At 41.8% G+C, this 20,129-nt stretch overlaps 2 protein-coding genes across 6 annotated transcripts; both read left to right on the forward strand.

Annotated features, from left to right (window-relative positions):
• Positions 1-3,578: 3,578 nt before the first annotated feature.
• Positions 3,579-7,104, forward strand: Lyzl6 (lysozyme like 6). Its single transcript, XM_005328148.3, has 4 exons — positions 3,579-3,717; positions 4,573-4,731; positions 5,740-5,818; positions 6,924-7,104. Exons 1-4 carry the CDS (start codon positions 3,579-3,581, stop codon positions 6,991-6,993), a joined length of 447 nt encoding a protein of 148 aa, XP_005328205.1. The 3' UTR covers positions 6,994-7,104.
• A 3,820-nt stretch (positions 7,105-10,924) lies between these two features.
• Positions 10,925-20,107, forward strand: Rdm1 (RAD52 motif containing 1). Of its 5 annotated transcripts, XM_005328145.5 has the most exons (7): positions 10,925-11,066; positions 11,432-11,611; positions 14,444-14,566; positions 15,242-15,410; positions 16,789-16,887; positions 17,943-18,028; positions 19,760-20,107. In XM_005328145.5, the coding sequence occupies exons 1-7, from the start codon at positions 10,971-10,973 to the stop codon at positions 19,859-19,861; spliced, it is 855 nt and encodes a 284-aa protein (XP_005328202.1). In that variant the 5' UTR covers positions 10,925-10,970; the 3' UTR covers positions 19,862-20,107. The 5 variants fall into 5 exon arrangements, 3 of the variants coding, with proteins under 3 accessions (XP_005328202.1, XP_021584029.1, XP_021584030.1); XM_021728354.3 differs by lacking the exon at positions 17,943-18,028; XM_021728355.3 differs by lacking the exon at positions 11,432-11,611.
• The last annotated feature ends 22 nt before the right edge of the window (positions 20,108-20,129 follow it).

Here is a 20,129-nt window from a genome sequence, read left to right on the forward strand (position 1 = left end):
ACCCCAGGATAAAGGGGTATCACTCACTGCCCTGCTGAGAAGGGAAGTGAGTGTTACAGTCTAGGGGTGCTGAGTCCATTGTCTCCACTCAGCAAAGAACTGAAGAACAGGACACAGAGATAGCAAGCGAGCAGCAGGTTTATTGCAAAAGTGACCATAAGGGACTTCTCCAGAGAAGGGGTCCCGGAACTAGGAGTCTGGTGGGGAAGTTTTGGCCTATTCTTTTTATGGTCTCTGGAATTTCCTCCTTTCCATATCCCTTCCATGTTCATACTCTCCTTACTATTACTGATTGGTGCCATCTCTGTTCCTGCATCTATTTTCTTTTTTTCTTTTCTTTGATCCCCCCGCATAGGGACACAAGTACAGAAATATCTGTCTTCTTGGGTCCCCAGCTTGTGTCCACAAGCAGTTAGTTGACCAGGAAGTTTTTGTTTTATTTATTTATTTTTGGTACTGGGGATTGAACCTAGGGTGCTTAACCACCAAGCCACATCCCCAGCCCTTTTTTATATTTTATTTAAAGACAGTGTCTCCCCAAGTTGCTAAGTGCCTCACTAATCTGCTGAGGTCCTTTTGCCTTTTGCCCCAGACTGAACAACAGAAGTGATCTTTTTGGCTTTGAACTCGCCATCCTCCTACCTGAGCCTCCCGAGTTGCTGGGATCACAGACATGCGGGAAGTTGATCTCATTAGAAAACCCTCTCCATGCTCTTTTGTTTTGGCCTGACCCTGACTTCCTCACTCACCATCTTGCCCTGGCTGCCTTTGCCCTTCCCCCTATGGGGAGCACTAGGAAGATGGCCACTGAGAAGCCCACGTTACTCTACATAAATCCTAACATTCTGTCTCTGAGGTTGAGTGGCCATTAGTGACAAAACTCTCTCAGCTTGGGCTGGGGATGTGGCTCAAGCGGTAGCGTGCTCACCTGGCATGCCTGTGGCCCAGGTTCGATCCTCAGCACCACAAACAAACAAAGATGTTGTGTCCGCCAAATAAATAAATAAATATTAAAAAAGAGAAAAACTCAGCTTTTCTTTCTGAGAGTTTTTTGTTTTTTTTTTTTTTTTTTTTTTGCTACAGTTGGAGAAAATTCTCAGACTTCCTTGGTAACTGACACTGAGAGATGTTGTGACCTTCATGGAGAGGTGATATATTGTTAGTTCACCATCTCATAGATGGCTAACCTGATAACCAGCTGTAATAGGCAGGTCTCCTTTGGTGGCATGTGACAGAAACCCAATTCAAACTTGTTTATGAAAAAAAAGAGATATTTATTGAATATTAGAGCTATTTATTGAATCTCAGAGCTGCAGAAAAGGAAGGGTGTGTTTGAATTCTAGAAAGGATGGACTCCGAGTCTGGCCCAGATGCTATTGTCTCTTCATGGAGGCTTAGCCTCTGATGTAGGCTGTATCCACAGGAATTAAAACTACCAGCCTCTATCCCTGCACCCTAAGGCTTCCTTTGAGAAGCTGAGCTGCACGTAGTTTCCATTCAAAATATGTGGATTCACAGACCATTTTTTTAACCCCAAGGAGGCAGGATCCTATGACTGGTAGCTCCCACCAAAAACACCTGTGGGGAAAGGGGTTTCCCCCGTGTGGTCCTATTCCCAGAAAGGATGGGAGGCAGAAGGATGGAGCCCTGTGTGGCCCAGCAGGCTCCCACACACTTGTCACCTCTCCTCCCAGGCCCATCTGCCATTTCCGCCTGAAGCTTGGTCAGTTTGCGTGTCTCGAACCAGCGTATTTCCAGGGCAATTATGATGTCACAGAACCGGAGTTCCAGAAGGCTGGAGTTGCCAGCGCTCCTGACTTCTTTAGAACAAGGAGGGGCATTAGCCAGGGGGGGCTCGAGTGTGCTTGGTGAGGAAGAGGTTCCTGCTCCAAACCGCCTGGTTCTCTAGATTTCACAGAAAGCCCTGGGCAGAGACTGGGACCCGAGGTCAGAGAGGGGCGGGAAAGAGGTAAGCTTCAGAAGGGGTGGGTGGGAACCCGCGTTCTAGGGCCACTGTCTTCTCTGAGAGAACCCAGAGGGAACTTCATGGGTAGACCTGGAGCCCCCTTCTTCCCAGGCTCAAAGAGTGGGGTCTCTGAGGGAAGCCTCTGAGTCAGGGTGGGGAGGGTGGCGAGGGACATTCTTAAACGATTTGTTATTTGCCTGAAATTCTAATTTAACTGGACATTGTGTAATTTTATTGGCTAAATCGGCAACTCTGGGGTGAGGGCTGTGAGAGAAGTAAAAGAATTGTCTCCAGGCTCGGTCTAATCCAGTTCCTCATCAAGCTTCCTGCCTCTCAAACTCAGCACCTGCTGATAATTCTTGCTCAAACCAATCTATGATGGCTACAAAATGTTAATGGGTACAGGGCTTCATTTGGGGTTGATAAAGATGTCCTGAAATTGATTGTGATAATAGTTTCATATGTCTGGAATTGAATTGTATACTTTTGATAAATTATCTATTGAATTGTACACTTTCAATAAATTAATTATCCATTGTGCCTTACAGCTCAATGAAGCTGATATAAAAACACTGTTCAAGGTTTGGTCAGCCGATGGCCCTTTGAGCTAGCCCTTAAGTCTATGTGACATGCCTCAATTCATATTTTGAGCACTTCCTTACTTGTTCAGTTCAAGACATTCCAGAATTATCTCATACCCTTTCCTGCTCTAGCTTAGGAATTGCCATACTCCTAGGAATCCTGGGCTCATTTTGTGGGAAATGTGAAACCAAGACCTGGGCATTTATTATTTTATTTAATGTCTTCCCTATTAAGTAAGTATCAACATATCTTCATTTTATAAGTGAAATTAACTGTATTGCCAAAGTCACACAGCAACCCAGCCTTTGAAAGCAGGTGGTGTGAATCCAAAGCCCTTTCACCAGTGTGAGTCTGGTTATTTGAACAACCATATCACTCTGACTTGCTTTAAGTCACCACATTGGAGTGGAAACAAAAGGGTCGAACCTTCAACCAGCCCACCCCACATAAGGCAGAGTGTGTGTCTAAGGGTGAGGGGTGGGGGAGGAACTCACCATCCAGTGTCCTAACTCTTTTCTTTTTATGGACCTAATATCTTTATTTTTTAATGTGCTGCTAAGAATTGAATCCAGTGCCTCACACATGCTAGGCAAGCGCTCTACCACTGAGCCACCACCCCAGCCCCAGTGTCCTACCTAACTCTTATTCTGAAAGGACATGCTCAAATAGACATGCACAAATGCCAATGAAGCATAGTTTTCATCAATCTCCCTCCTGGCCGCAGGACCCAAATGTGGTTGGTACCTAAGTGTCCAGTACAGGACGACCTACAAAGGAAATCAGATTGGCCATGGTTTTTAACTGTCAAAGCTGAGAAATGGGTACATGGAGGATTATTAGAGTCTCTTTTTGTAAATCTTTAAGTTAAAATATATTTATAAAACAATAGATGAAAGGAAAGAGACTGGGAATAGACAGTGAGCAAGGAAATTTATTCTCTCCAGATTCTCCAGGTTCTAAAGTGAAAACCAGCAAAAAGTCTGTGAGACAAGACCTGTGGGCCCTACTGGGCACCCTTTCCCCTCTGAGGATGACCAGGGTGCTGCGCATCACTGTGGCCTGCTGCCTCCTTGTCATAAATCAGGCCACTCGCATGCATCGCTGTGAGTTGGCCAGGGTGCTATACAAGAATGAATTGGATGGATATGAGGGTTACTCCTTGAATGACTGTAAGTGCCATGCTTTTTAGCGATCTTTCTTTCTCTCTCGTTCTTCTTTTCAAAGCCAGGAAACTTTTCCCAGCATTTCACATTCATGCAAAAATTAATTGAACACTTATTATATATCAATAACTGTTTCAGAGTCTAGGGATACAAACAAATCTGCTTCCCTATACACACACACACACACACACACACACACACACACACTTTTACATCTGGTAGTGATAAATGCATGAAGAAGAATAAAGCAGTAGGGTGTATGACAGGTGACACTGACTGTTCTGGATGGAGAACTTAAGGAAAGACTCTCTGAGGAAGTGACATTGAGCAGTGCTTAATGAAATGGAAAATCTGATCAACCAAATGCCAGAGGAAGAAAATTCCAGACACAGGAAATGGCTGGTGCAAAGGTTTCATGTCCCTGTGTGGCAGGGACATCTCCCTTTTGGTCTGGAATTTGTGCAACTGTCTTGCAACACTTGCTCTTTTTACATTGCTTTGTGGTTTTTTAGGTACATATTATCATTCTTATACTAAAATTTCCTTGAAAGCAACATCTATAGTTGACCCAGTTAATTTCCCTTGTTAGGCTTTGCATATTTCCTGACACACAGTAGATACTCAAGAAATCAGAAAGCATGGGTGTATAGTAGGGAAAATGAATGGCTGGTTATATTGATGGGTGGCTGGAGGGACCAAAGAATAAGATGAGATGCCCATGATCATTTCCAGCCCTCCAGTTCCATCTAGCATCCCAGATCTTGTTCCTTTCCTCCAAATCCTTGTCCTCCTTTCTATGCCATCTCTCTCCCACTCAGCTAGGTCCTCCCTAAATCCTGATTCTCTTTTCCCCATCCTAAGGGATTTGCCTGGCTTTTGTGGAAAGCAAGTTCAACGTCTCAAAGATAAATGAAAATGCAGATGGCAGCACTGACTACGGCATCTTCCAGATCAACAGCCACTACTGGTGCAACAATTATCAGAGTCACTCAGAAAACTATTGCCACGTGGACTGTGAAGGTTTGGCCTGGGTCCCAGGGTGGGAGGGACGAGAGAGGAGCCCAGGCTGTACTCACAGGACTTCTCTTCCCACCCACAGCCTAGGCACGTCCTTAGAGAGTTCTAAGAGTCAGGAAATCCCTTTACTGAGCAGGGGCTTGGTTTACTGGCCCTGTTACCCATCCAGTCAAAGGATTCTATAGATCCTGAAGCAGCCAAAGTTGGTTGTACTTTACATGCTTACCTCATTCTATCCAAATTTCCATGCCAGTTTTCCATTCAAAACTGTTTGTGATTCCCACTTTACAAATGAGGAAGCTGAGGACCAAAGGGAGAACTGAACCTGAGGTGATGGGATGCTTATTATCCCATCGACTTGTGAAGCTGAGGCAGGAGGATGGCTTGAGCTCAGGAGTTTGAGGCCAGCCTGGAGTGACATAGTGAGACATCATCTCTGAAAGAAGAATGGCATTGAATGCAACTTGTGGCTTGAAGGCTCAAGTCTAACCCTTCAGTAGTATGCAGGGATACCAGTCTGACCAAAGGCCAAGTGTAAACTCCTCACCTCAGAGGTGATCCAGGAGACGTGACAAGGCCCAGGACTCTGCCCCTTACCTCCTCCTTGTTACTCTAATATTTCTGGAATCTCCACCTAAAGAAATATTAGGTTCTAAGAAATAAGAGTTTCCCTCATTAGGCAGGATTTTACCTTGATTCTGGGCTGCCTCTTTTGGTATTTCTTTTCCCTGGAAACCCTGAAAACTTTGGGGGAACCACCATCTACCCTGACTAGGAAGAATGGTAATGGACAGGCCCAAATAGTGACCCTCCTGCTTCTCCTGCCCACAGCACCAGCTACGCCCAATCTCTAGTAGTTATTATAAGAGCGTCTAAAAGAACCCTGGGAGGGAGTTCTAATCTGGATGAGTTCAAGCCCAGGTGGCAGGTGTGCAAGGAAGGCCAGAATCTGTGTCCATCTTTGTGATTGTCCTCTGTACTCTTAACAAATGTTCTCTTTCCCCCTGACAGATCTGCTGGAACCGGACCTTATCTCGAGCATCAACTGTGCAAAAAAGATTATATCTGGACAAAGGGGGATGAGGAACTGGTGAGGAGAGAATAATGGGCAGGACCCCAAGAAGGAGGAGTGGCAGAGAAAGAGGCCATGGGAGAGGCTCCTGGGGGCACTTTCTTGTAGAAGTCTAGAAAAATGTGGGATAGTGATCTGGCTTGGAAATCTGAGAAGACTTGGGTTTGGTCCATTCTCTGATATCACACTGAACAAAACTATTTTGATTGCAGTAACAGAAAACAACTTGAGCTAGCTGAGGGAAATTTATTCTGATAGGAGAAGGTGTCTCACTGAGCCCACTGAAAGGGTGCAAGCTAGACCTCAGAAAGAGAATGCAATTAGGACTGGAAACTGCCAGAAGCTTTCCATGGCAGGTTTCTGTGTCTGTTGGTGCGTTCACTTCACTAATCTCTATGTAGACCTGCTTCCTCTGCCCCCATCCACAAGCCTATCAAAGTTCCAAGTTTATGAGCTGAAGTCATAAGCAATTAGAAGGAGTGGCTAGGCTCAGTCCTAGTCCAAGTTCTACGACAGAGAATCTGATTGGTTCAGTTTGGACCATGGATGCTCTTCCTTGGTCCAATCAGCTATAGGCATAGGAAGATTTAAGCAATACAACATAGCTTCCAACAGGTAGGAGCTGCTCAATTGGGTAGACATCCTGAAAGCTTCCAGCTCCTCAATGGTAGACGTTCACTAACCTTTTCTGTGCTTCAAACTGGGCATGTAAATGGTTGCCCCTGCAAGGTTTCTGAGTTCCTTACAGACTCAAACACCTTAAAAAATGAGACATTGATGAGTATCCAGGCTGATCCTTTCTGAAAGAGTCAATGGTTGCACGTGGGATTTTCTTTTCTTTTTTCCTTCCTTTTCAAGTAATTCTTAGTCTTATAAAACAGTACTGTCCATTTTTGGAGGGAGATGAGGATTTGAAAATATAGAAGCATTCTGAATGAGGAAAGAGGGAAAGGACAAGAGAGAAGGGAAATTCAAAGGAAGAATTAAAGAAGCCTGGAAAACAAGCTAGAGAGCAAGTAATGAAGAGAATTCTTGCTGTTGCTCTGCAGGGAGACTCACCAGGAACTGGGATAGGTGAACTGCTAAGTGGGAAGCAGGACCTATGTATTTTTTTCCTCCACAGGTTAGAATGGAGGTTGCACTGTGCAGGCCGGCCTCTCTCCCACTGGATGACAGGATGCCACCTGAGATAAGACAGGGTGCAGGCACTCTGTGGAGTCATTCCAAAATTCCTGTCCTTATTCTGGGATTCCTTCACTTCTTCCTCTTTTCTCCACTTTATTTTCTTCCCTTCCCACTCACAAATAAAATGAAGAAACCCAGGGATAAATGATTTTCTTAGACTTCCTCCGTGCATCCACCCAGGCCCAGTATCCTTGCTCCTGACTTTGATTTGCAAACCAAAAGGGCGACTTTTAGGGTTTTTAAAATGTACTAAGGTTTTCCCTGGGCAAGAAATATGTTAGTTTATTTATATTCACACACACACACACACACACACACACACACATTTGGGTTCTTACTACAGTAGGAGTGTACCAGATTCTGGAAGAAGGAAGACATAACTATTGTCCTTCGGGTGTTCATAATTGAGGCAGAGAAGCAGAAATAACCACAAACTTACAATGGACAATGGAGTGGGTAATAAAATCTACAATTATTGGTTTAAAAGAGTACCAAGATTTGTGTAATTCCCCCAAGACAGCTATTTTTGAAGTAAAAGAGGAAGCTTAGAGGTAGGTAATGGGTGGGCTAAGGCTGTGGTATTTGAGGTGGAAAAAGTAGTGGCGGACCACAGAAATAGTGCCAGCTACCAATGATTTTTGGTTGCTTTGGCAGACTGAGTTAGAATCTAGATGATTAAAGAAAAAAGTTTTTCTGGATAGGATCCAATTTGCTTGGAGGGGGTTGACATGGAGTCAAGCCTATTTAGGGACAAGGCAAAGACACAGAAGAATGTCCTGCACATAGGCACCATCAGTAGTGTCAGACCAAACTGGAGTGTTATGGGGTCCTAAAGCCTCTACCTCTGATCCCTAACTGCATCAGATATAAGACAAAAGAGTTGATTATTCAATGGTTTCCAGACTGGAAAAGTGTTTTAAAAAAAAAAAACCTAAAATAAAGGTTTTCAACTTTTAATGTTAATGCTTAAGTACTAAAATAACTATCTTTGGGCTGGGGATGTGGCTCAAGCGGTAGCGTGCTCGCCTGGCATGCGTGCGGTTCGATCCTCAGCACCACATACCAACAAAGATGTTGTGTCCGCCGAAAACTAAAAAATATTAAAAATTCTCTCTCTCCTCTCTTTTAAAAAAAAATAACTATCTTCTCTATTTCAGCATCTCTTAAATATTTTTAACATCAAAATTGTAGGGAGGTCATACATGTAGGGAAATGAAATATACTTTATTACAAAATTTCAGAATGACATGTTTTCCTTTTCTGATTTTACCGAGGATAGGTGAAAACATCATAGACCAGCACAGATCTGAGAAGTGTTATTTAGAAACCACAGGAGACCTGTTCTATAGAGTCTTATCTGGTAGCATAACTGCAGCCAAGATATCTTCCCTTTCCCTATCTCCACTTTATGAATACTGTTCCTATTCCCAAGAAATAGAAACTTTGCCCAAGATAAAACCTACCAGCCTGGAGACATGCTGGTCTCTCCCTGTGGGAAGCCATTTCTGACACGTGGTTGGGTGGCTCCCGTTAAGGGTCTGAGGCGCTTTGGCTGTGTCAAAGCTTTCCAGGCCCTTTCCTGATGAGAGAGCCCATCCGTGTGGGGGTGTGCCTGACCACTGATCCCGGGGACCCAATCACTGACCCTGACCTTGGAGTGCAGCCCCCCCTCAACCTTCATTGGATGGAATTCTCCCCTGAATCTCTTGTTCCCCAGCGTGTTCACTCTCTCTCTCTCCTGCTAGCCCTGAGTAATCCTTGCTGCCCTGCTGGGCGGTTAGAGGTAGGAACTAGAGAGGTGAGCTGTCTCGGACCTAGCAATATAAATAAGGTAACTGAGTCTGTGTATTTTATTTCGATCTCATCTAGCTAACTTTATGCCTAAAACCTCATTAATGAAACCATTGCACAGGCCACATGGTAGATCTCCCTGTTCTCTCATTGAGAGATAGGACACAACTTACTGGCCCTTGAGATGGGGACATACTGGTTTCCCTGTTCTCTCCTTGAGAAGATAAAGGAACATGCTGGTTTTCCTGTCACCCCTCTGAAAGGAAAACTGCCTGTCTCTGTTCCCAAGAAATAAATTTGCCTTCCATAAGATAAGGGGATGCTTAGTATGTAAGTCAAAACTAAACCCTCCCCTAATGTGCAGCCATGATTCTAGCCTATAAAAGGTGAGATTCAAAGGGTGCTTGCTGTTCTCCCTTGCTTGCTGCTGCTGTCCCTCTCTCTAGGCTCCTGACAATAAACTCCCTTCTTATCCCAGGTGTGCGTGAGATTAGTCCCATGCCACTTTTCTTTTAGTATCCAGCTCTGACATTGTAGGATTAAAAAGTGCTTTAGGAGCCAAGCATGGTGGCACACGCTTGTAATCCCAATGGCTCAGGAGGCTGAGGCAGGAGGATTGTAAGTTCAAAGCCAGCCTCAGCAAAAGCAAGGCTCTAAGCAACTCAGTAAATAAATAAAATACAAAATAGGACTGGGGATGTAGCTCAGTGGTTGAGTGCCCCTGAATTCAATCCCTGGTACCCAAAAAGAAAAAAAAATTGCCTTAGGACCAAATTTCTATTACTACAACATGTAGCCAATTTTGACACCTAGTACACCACTTGTCAGGCACAATATGTTCCAGTGTTGGTGCCCTATTTAGACCCACTCTGATTCTAAATTTATTTTTCCTTCTTATTCTGTTACCCAGTTTCTCACATCATTTCAATATCCACAAGTGTACATATGCCACCAGAATCACCAGGGCAACCTGGGAATTTAAGAATTTCACACTAGACTATTAACAGGTTAGTCAGCTTTACTTTGACTTGCATATTTAAAACTCCCCAAAATATTCTTAAAGGATCATATTTCTAGAGGTCATTTCTCACAAGCTCAGTAGGTAGTGCTAACTACCAAGTGAGGTAAGACCACAACCCAGATTAAAACCCTAGGATACAACTTGTTTTTTGATTTTGGCCACCTGACTAGAAGGCATTACTCACCCTTGAGTGCCCTACATTTTTGTTGCCCCAGGTTTCCTTGACTAAGGTAACATTAGTCAACCCTGAAGAGTTGTTTTGAACCCAAGTTCTTCTGTTTTAAAGAACAAGTACAGGACAAACTCAGGTTAACAAACACATTAAACGATGCCACTATGGGAATAAGAAATTAAAATCTTGAACCTTCAACCGAATCAGAATAAGAGAACAATAAAGACTTTCCAATGAAAGTTTAGTTCCTCATCAAAATAGTATAAAAAATCCCTAGATAGAGACCCTCATCACGTTAGCCAGACCCTGTCTCAAAAAGGACTGAGGATGTGGCTCAGTTGTTAAGTTGATCTGATTTCGATCCCTGGTACAAAAAAAAAAAAAAAAAATCCAACAGTACCCTCTTTAGGACCCTTCCCATGCTGTGGGAGAGCTTTCCTTGCTTGCTTCTAGTAAATTTACTACTGAATTCCCACCCTCTGTCCTCTGCGTCCTCTTCAGGTGCATGAGACAAGAACCTTTCAGCATTCACACAACTCTGTGTTCCAATAAGTACCTTAGTCTGCTCCACAAGTAAAGATGAAACTAGCTGCTATAAAGATGTCCTATACTTGATCTTGTAAGCCCATTCTTAGGGATCTACCCTAAAAATACACTCGAATAGGCTGGGGATGTAGCTCGTGATAAAGAGTCTGCTTACTCTGCGTAAGGCTACTTGGTTTCGAACCCCAGCGTCTCAAAAACAACAACAAAAAAATTATATATATATACTTGAAGAGAAGCACTAAAGTCTTCGAAGGGCATCGGGAACGTGTGGCTGGAATCAAGTATTGATCACTGAGACCGCCCGCGCTGGAAGAGGCTGGGGAGCGGACGACTAGGATCCCGCCCACATCCGGCCACGCCCCCTGCACGCTCCCCCTTTTAAAAATATCGCGGGCATGCCTTACGCAGGCGCAGAACTGTTTGAGCCTAAGCTGCGCAGGCGCGGTGACAGAAGGATGGCGGAGTTGGTTCCTTTCACCGTTCCCACTGAGAGTGACAAAACCCTGTTGGTGTGGGAGCTGAGCTCTGGACCCACGGCCGAGGCCTTGCATGTGAGCTGGGGCCAGGGTAGAGGGAGGAATGGAACAAGCCGTTCACCCGCTGACTGGGAGCTTCAGCCCCTCACCCGCCTCGGAGCCCTGCTGAGGTGCTGTTAGCTCTAGACGGGACCCCAGCCGCCCATTAACCCCAGCAGATTTTACCGCGACCCAGAGAAGTACCTCTTAACAACCATTACCTGTTGCCTTGTATTGCTTCTCAAATAAGTGTTGCCTCGTTGGTGAAGGGTGAAGGGTGTTGAGTTGCACAGGTCGTGTAGAAGGGCTTGGAGCACCGGGAGGGGGGCGGGGGGACACGCAGTTTTGTTTTCGGGGCATGAGAGTTGATGCACTTAACTTGGCGTGGGGCCACCCCACAGTATTCTCTGTTCACAGTATTCTCCCGGTTTGGCCTTCTATATTCAGTCCGGGTCTTCCCAAACGCCGCAGTGGCCCGCCCTGGTTTCTATGCCGTCATTAAGTTTTATTCAGCAAGGGATGCCAAAAGAGCCCAGGTAGCATGCGACAGGAAACTGCTTTTTCAGAAATCTCCATTGAGGGTGAGTTCAAATGGGGAATTCCTAGCTCCAGCAGAATGAAGTGTAGAATTCAATAATAGGGTAGCATTTTTGCAGCATTCTTTTAGTTCCAGGTTTTGGTTTTGTTTCTGTTTTTTTGTTTATTTGTTTTTAGATGAAGAAACTCAAATTCAGGACAGTTAAGTGACTTTCTTAAGATTCATGACAATAACCATGCAAGCTGGAGGTCAAACGCAAACTTACTGTTATAAAATTTCATGTCATTTTATGTGTCCCTGTATGAAACTTTTCCATCAGAGAAGGTCTGCTTATATTTACTTTTGGGTGGATTTAAAATGTGTGAGCTTAACAAACTATTGTCAGTTGTAACATAAAGGGGATGCGTTTTCATCATAACTTTCAAACTACTCATCAGAACTCACTTCATTTCCCAGAAGATGGGCAAAATTTTCTTTAGTGCATTGTAGAAACCTTATTCCATGTTAGTGTGTCAACCATTTTGCTTTTCTAGCGTCTCAGGTCAATATCTCATTATACTTTAATTCAACCACCTTTCCTTTTTCTGGGACCATTTCAGTTCCTGATTGGCTACTTGATCTGACTGCTTGCTACTGACCTTACTGCCTATTCTTGTTCATATTGCTTGTTGATTTAAACTTGATTGAGTCTGAGAAACTCCACTCAGTAGGAACTCTTGGTATCCTTCCTTCAGTTCTGTACCCTATTCAACACCCTCTTCAATCCTGAAATTACTTCCTGTTATTGAAATGATCACCTGTCAGACTTTTAAATTTGGTGGCTGTGATCTTGTCCTTAAATACCTGCTTCTAACTTGTGACCATATTTCATAACTACTCAGTACAGATGGTACTGGAAAGATCATGAAACAGTTACTTGGTATAATTTTGTGAATAATGAGTTTTATTTTCTTTGGACATTGAGACCATCTCATAAACTTTGGAGAATTTCACAATGTAAAGCCCATCACTGATGGAATGGTGAAAGAAGTGTTCAATAAGTCAATGTATAGTTGGCAGAAGGCATTCATATTAGATTTATTTATTTACTTAACACAAAGCCTTAGCCCCCCCCCACCCCATTGTTACCTAGTTTAATTACAAATGTTCATTAGTGTTTTGGCAAGTAAACATAGGTCCTATTTTTTTTTTTGCCTTTTATAAATACAGAAAAGAGAATAATGTTTTAAAATAAAATCAAGGAAAGGCTTAAGGCCATCAAGAGTGGTTTTTCTCAAGTGGCATGAAGGAAAATGATTGCCAGCAAGAACTGTGGCAAGGTTATCCAAGATGTCAGTAGTGTGTTCTATCCAGGAGCTTAGAGCCCTTCAAAGCTTCCTGGTTCAAAAAAAGCTCCCTTCAGAGCTTTTCCTGTTCAGAAAAGTACCACTGTGACTCTAAATAGAGGCCAGCCTCCCCTGCAGCACTGAAATATAAAAATTAGCCTTCATTTGTCCTTCCCAAAAGGCAGCTTCAGTTGAAGAAAGAAATTTTTTTTTTCTTAACTTACTAATTCTTTCATTCAGTCAGTCAGCAGACCAACACTTTTCTATTAAATGCCAATAACTGTTTGGTTTTGGGAATGAGAAAAGAATCAGATCTTGGTCCCTTTGGTACTTAAGGAACTTGTAGACTAGTGATACAATATGCATAAACAAATCAATAAAGAATGATACTTTCAGGCTAGGGTTGTAGTGGTAGAGTGGCAGAGTGCTTGCCTAGCATGTGTGAGGCACTGGGTTCTATCCTTAGCACCACATAAAAAATAATAAATGAATAAATAAAAAATAAAATAATTTAAAAAGAATAATACTTTCACTTTATTTGTATTGTTAAAATTTTATGAATATATTCATATTCTGTACTCTCTTCAAAAATGAAATAGACATTCAAGAAATTTGAGAATCTAAGAAATGCAATGTAAGAAATCCACAGTTACATATAAAAAATTTAGAGAGCTAACACTTAGGAGGTATTTACATTCTCGGAGAAGATTGTTAATACAGCTGAACCATTAATCATTTTAGTGGCCTGTAACATTCATAGAGGAATGTGTAGTCTCACCTCTAATATGGGTTTGTAACTTGGTGAGTGCAGTTCATCTAAACTGCTTTTTAAGTCATATTCTCAAGCAGGAGCTACATTATAGGTAGACAAATAATTTATTTTTCCATATTTTTATTGGTGCAAAATAAAATTTCTTTGCTCTCTTACAATTCTATATTTTTTCTGCAGGACTCCCTTAGTTGATTTCATTATCACTTATCACCACCAGAGGTCAGAGGAACCTTCCAATTAATCAGGGGTCCTGAAAATGATGAAGCAAAGTACTGTGGCTTAGAAATAATAAAATAACATTTGTTTAGGGCTTATTAGTAATGCAATACTTAAAATGTTTCTTCTACCCCATTTAATCTTTTTTATCTCTTTTTTTAATATTCATTTTTTGAGGTATAGATGGACACAACACAATGCCTTTATTTTTATGTGGTGCTGAGAATCAAACCTGGGTCCTGCCCATGCTAGGCGAGCACTCTATTGCTGAGCCACAATCCCAGCCCTTTTTTTAAACTCTTTTTTCAGTTGTAGATGGACATTTTGTTTATTTATTTTTTTGTTTTTGTTTGTTTATTTATATGTAGTGCTGAGGATCAAACCCAGTGCCTCACATATGCTATGCAAGTGCTCTATCACTGAGTCACAGTTCCAACCCCTCTTTCTATCCCATTTAATTTTAACAATCACTCTATGAATTCAGTATCAATATATGTCAGGTGTATCCAAGATAAAATCTCTGGCAGGTTATGATATTTGTGCATCTCTTTTATGACTTTAGGTTCGTCTTGGCACCAGACATAAGGCAGTTCAACATCAAGCCTTTGCCCTAAACAGTTCACAATGCCAAAAACTGGCAAATTACTACTTTGGTTTCAATGGATGGTCAAAAAGGATCATTAAGGTAAACTCTGTAGACTTTCTTTGAGTACACTCTTCTTTCAACATTATAATCCTAGACTCTAAAAGAAGGATTGAACTGTATTGTAGAGGGAGATGTGAGAGGCTACCTACCACTGAAGGTGAGTGGATATATTTGAATCGGCCCACAACCTAGAATTAATAATAATTTCCAGGCATGGTGGTGCATACCTGTAATCCCAGCAGCTCAGGAAGCTGAGGCAGAAGGATTGCAAGTTCAGAGCTAATCTCAGACACTAAGCAATTCGGCAAGACCCTGTCTCAAAATAAAAAAATCAAATGGTTTGGGGATGTAGCTTAGTAACTAAGTGCCCCGGTTCAATCCCTAGTACCAGATAAACAAATAATAATGATAATCACCTTAATCATCTGAATGGTGTTGTCTGTAGTTTTCTCCAGTGTCTGTGTATTGTTTAATAAAAAATGCTTTCCTATATCTAATTTAGATCCAAATCTTACCTGATTTTGAAGCTGTGGGATATCTCAGTCTGTGATTATTGGAGTTTAGTTTTATTTCTGTATGTTAAAATGGGGAGGGAGCGGGGCTTAGCATGTACCTCAGTGGTAGAGCACTTGCCTAGCATGTGTGAGGCCCAGCGTTGGGAAAAAAAGAAAAGTAAAAAATCCTAGAAAGGCATTTTAATTCAAATCCTAATAGCTTCAGGAGCTTTCTGACCTGGAAGAAAGGGAAAATGATGCTCTGGAGTCACCATTGGAGAAGCGAAGCCTGAAGTTCTTCTGTGCTTTAGAGGTGGTGTTGCCATCCTGTGCATGCAGGAGTCCGGGAGTAGGCATTGTGGAGGAACCTTTGGATCAGCAGGAAGAAGGTCTGTTCTCAGTTGGGGAAGGGAAAGAGAAGGGTCTCTCTTCTTTCTAAAGCTCACTTTTTAGCTACCCATCAAGTCCTTCACTTGCTAAGCTACTAAAAATCCTAGGAAGAATTTTTGTGCCTTACAATACAGTTTTTCACCTTGGGCAATACCTAACAGAACCTTAAAATTTAAAATTTGAGACCGACCTCCTGCCAAGAAGCTTAGGAAGAGGAAAGAGATAATGTTTCTCCAGTTTTGAGTTGAGAACTTGCTTTATGCTAAAATAGTTCTTCAACTATAGATTTCTTGTGGTCTTCACTTACCTCAGCTAATTTTAGATAAGATTTTCATACACTTATATAAATATTCAGTCCTTTTACTACTCATGAAGGGTCTTGAGCAGAAAAAGAATCAAAGATACCTAGAAAGGATACTGCAGTTTATAACTGAGTTTTTCTAGAATCTATGACACTCAGGCTTAGGGTTTTAACTCAGAGGCAAGGCTGTTAGTGGAGCTGAGTAGGCTGCTGTGGCTGAACACAGGTAGGAACCAGGCCCTGCATTTCCACCAAATCTTTCTCAGGGTGTAATTCCGGTCCTGATGCATTGGAGGCTAGGGTCTTTCAGAGTGTAACTTCCAGTTGTCCATTTAAAATCTGAGTGATGTGAGACTTATGTCAACTTCCTGGCTTGGATATCCCTTCTAGCACATCAAGAACTTCCATATTAGATTGGGGCAGTGAAAATGGACCCTATCAGGATGCACCTACAACAGCCATTCAACAAAACCCATGTGGTATGCTGCTTTTAATTGCAAGGATAGGGCTGGGGATGTGGCTCAAGCGGTAGCGCGCTTGCCTGGCATGCGTGCGGCCTGGGTTCGATCCTCAGCACCACATACCAACAAAGATGTTGTGTCCGCCAAGAACTAAAAAATAAATATTAAAAATTCTCTCTCTCTCTCTCTCTCTCTCTCTCTCTCTCTCTCTCTCTCTCTCCTCTCTCACTCTCTCTTTAAAAAAAAAATTGCAAGGATAATGATCTCAGAATTGTGGATGTATTTTTTTATATATTTTTTTAGTTGTAGATGGACACAATATCTCTATTGTATTGTTTATTTTTATGTGGTGCCAGGGATCGAACTCAGTGCCTCACACGTGCTAGGCAAATGCTCTACCACAACTCTCTACCACCGTGCCTAGCTTGTATCTTAGATTTTTAAAGTAATTTAGGTTTTATAGTCAGACAGATTTTAGGTATTTAATATCTCTAAATTGCAATCTCATTATTATAAAATAGGGCTAGTAATTCTGCCTACCTTATGGGGGATATTGTAAGAATAAATGAGATTATAAATACATATTTTAAATCCATTTGTTTTGGTTGGATTTAGGACCATTATCATTCCTTATGAAAAGAAAGAAGGCCCAGAAGCTTGCTGTTCAGAAGGCTTTATCAGATGCATTCCAGAAACTGTTCATTGTAGTTTTAGGTAAGACTTCTTTGTCCTTGAAGTACTTCAGTTTCAATGAGCAAATAAACTCATTTTGAAAGTTAATTGGATGAAAATGTGGATATCTAAAACCTTCCATATAATGCTTTCATTCACTAAATTCTTTCATAGCAATGGTCTCAAATTTTCCTGTGATATTTGTGAGAAAAATGACTGCAAATATTATTGTCCCCAGTTTATGAATGTAGAACAACTTGCCTAAGCTCATGCAGAAAGTATTTGATCCAAGTCTTCCTTCTCATTTGCTTGCCTGTCATACAGAATAGTGATTATAAGTTTTGGACACCTGGGTTTGAGTCCTAACTTAGGTTTTTTGTTTTGTTTTGTTTTATTTGGTGGGGGGATACCAGGGATTGAACCCAGGGGCACTCGGCCACTGAGCCACATCCCCAATCCTTTTTGTATTTTATTTAGAGACAGGATCTCACTGAGTTGCTTAGGGCCTTACAGAGTTGCTGAGGCTGGCTTTGGACTTGAGATCCTCCTGCCTCAGCCTCCCTAGCTGCTGGGATTACAGGTGTATACCACCATGCCTAGCTTGTATCTTAGATTTTTAAAGTAATTTAGGTTTTATAGTCAGACAAATTTTAGGTATTTAATATCTCTAAATTGCAATCTCATTATTGTAAAATAGGGCTAGTAATTCTGCCTACCTAATGGGGGATATTGTAAGAATAAATGAGATTATAAATGTAAAAAGTTCAGAACTATGCTTACATGATAAGCAAACATAATATGTTCACTATCATTGAACCATTTGTACATTTTTGTTTACGAATATTTCCTATGTCATTATTTCTTAGTTCCTATCTCTAAGATCACAGCATTCTTTTAACCAAACATTGTTGATACTTCATTATGTATTTTTAAACAAATAGTTATGTTAAGACTGATGCGTAGGTGAGGACATTTCTAAGAAATGCTCTTATTTTCTTTCAGAAATCAAAGGCATGTCTCATTAGAGTGCTACCATGGTGTGCAATAAGTTTTAGAATAAGAAAAATTCTGAATTAATTCTTGTAACTTTATTTCAGAGAGTGGTAAAATAGCTGTGGTATACAGACCCAGTGAAGAGATCAGAGTTGCCAGAAATGAAGAAGAACTACATGATATAATTCAAGTATGTGAAGATGAAAGCTCAGGGGTTCCATAGTCAGTGTAGCCATGATTGAAAACAACCAGTGGGCTGGGTACAGGCTGCTGTAATCCCAGCAGCTTGGGAGGCTGAGGCAGGAGGATCATGATTTCAAAACCAGCCTCAGCAACTTAGCAAGGCCTTAAGCAACTCAGCAAGACCCTGTCTCAAAAGAAAAGAATTTAAAAAAAAAAAGGCTAGGTGGCCTGGTGTTATAGCTCAGTGGTAGACCACTTTCCTAGCATGTGTAAGGCACTGGGTTTGTTTCTCAGCACCACATATAAGTAAATAAAATAAAGATTCACTGGCAGCTAAAAATATTTTTTTTAAAAAAGGGCTGGGAATATGGCTCAGTGGTTGAGCGCCCTGGTACCATAAAGAAAAGAAAAGAAACCAGTGTTATTGAAAGACTTTAGCATTTCATCATGTATCATTCTTAGAAAAATGAAACCCTAAAACTGCTTTTGATTGTAGGGGATTTATGGACTTCCTGACCCATTGTTTGAAGTTTAGAGAGTAGAATTGAGACCTTTCAAGGGACTACTGTAGTTATAGACTCAAAAGAGGAGCTAGGCTCCCTTTCTAGAGTTAGAGAAAGTGATCTGCTTGTCTTTTTAGATTTTCCTTCAAGTAGGATCCCAGAGATTTGGCAACAGAGAAACTACAGCCTTAGCTTTGATTGTGTTGTAGCTTTGAGAACTATTATGCCTCTAAAATGTGGTGTGTTACCTAAATCTCAACATCTCCCTATACTCAAGTAGAATATTTTGCTGAATATTTTTCTGTAAATCAATTATATGAAAGCCCTTAACTAGGGAGTAAGTTGCCAAAGTAATTTCTAGATTAGGCATTATTTACTATGTATAAGATATTTGGGGGAGGCACAAAAATATGTTTTATGCGGGGGGCGGGGGGATTAATTTGGAGATTTTCAATTATATGACTCTCTTCAAAAATGTGGGGTGTTTTATTTTGAAAAGGCAGAGGAAGTGGGTTGCATTCTGAAACAGTATTTTAAGTTATTTCCATGTAAAAGTTTTAGTTCAATTTAAATAAAACCAGTTAAGGAAACTTAACTTTAAGAAGTCTCAGTTCCTGTGAAATGTGAAAGGAAGTAAGTCCACACTGACTGTAGAAATCCCATTATAAGAGCAGATCCACCCCTTAAGGAGGTGACTTTGAAAACCATTACTATGTGCTCAGCCATATGCAAGGCACTGGAAATAAGAAGATGACACATCTTTATGTACTAGAGTTGTGTCAGGTAATAAGTAATAAAACAGATTACTATAAGGGCTCTGAAAAAAAAGTCATTTGGGTTCTAGTCTTAGTATTTCAAGAAAACTATTTAAGTTGCAGGCTTTAACATCCTGCCTTCTCTAGATATGTGCACATGAGTCACCTCTAAAAAAGTGGTGTTGTCACGCCTACATGAGCCAAGGTGGGAAGGAGATGTTTTCCCATGCCAGTGTAAAGGGCTGTCCACACGGATTCACACCCCCTTTCTCAGACTGAATTGCCCACTGCCTAAAACCCCTCCTACAGAAATTTCGGAGTCATCATTGATTTCAATGGTAGCCCCAGCCTAACAGAGTGATGAATTAATTATCAAACATGAAATAGGATATAGAGAGTTTAGAGCAAATGGCAACATTTTGGAATAAATAACCTTAATGTGTAGTCTGCCTGTTAACCTAACTGGCCCTCGTTTTACAGGTCACTTGCTTCTCTTGGAAGCAGTATAGCCAAGGGGAGGAAGAATATCTCTCGGATTTCAGCCTGGAAGAGGAAGAATTCAGGCCGCCAGAACTGGACTAGCACTACTGAATATCCCCAGAGGCTCAGTCCTGTGACTTCCTTGGGAATCTCTGCCGCCCCCCACCCAATGGGCTGCTAGAGTCCCAGGGCCACCCACATCTAGGGCCCAGATCCTGCTTCGATGTAGGGGAGGGGGGCTGTGGGAGTCGATTGTGGCCCCTGCTGGGGGAAGGGAAGCTTGGATTGGTTGATTGTGGGAAAAGGCTCCCCGTCTGAGCGAGCCTAATAAAGGTTGAGTCTAATAAAGGTTGCGTAAACAAAGGTGTCA

Source organism: Ictidomys tridecemlineatus, chromosome 3, assembly GCF_052094955.1.
Source record: "Ictidomys tridecemlineatus isolate mIctTri1 chromosome 3, mIctTri1.hap1, whole genome shotgun sequence".
In the NCBI taxonomy this organism is placed as follows: Eukaryota; Metazoa; Chordata; class Mammalia; order Rodentia; family Sciuridae; genus Ictidomys; species Ictidomys tridecemlineatus.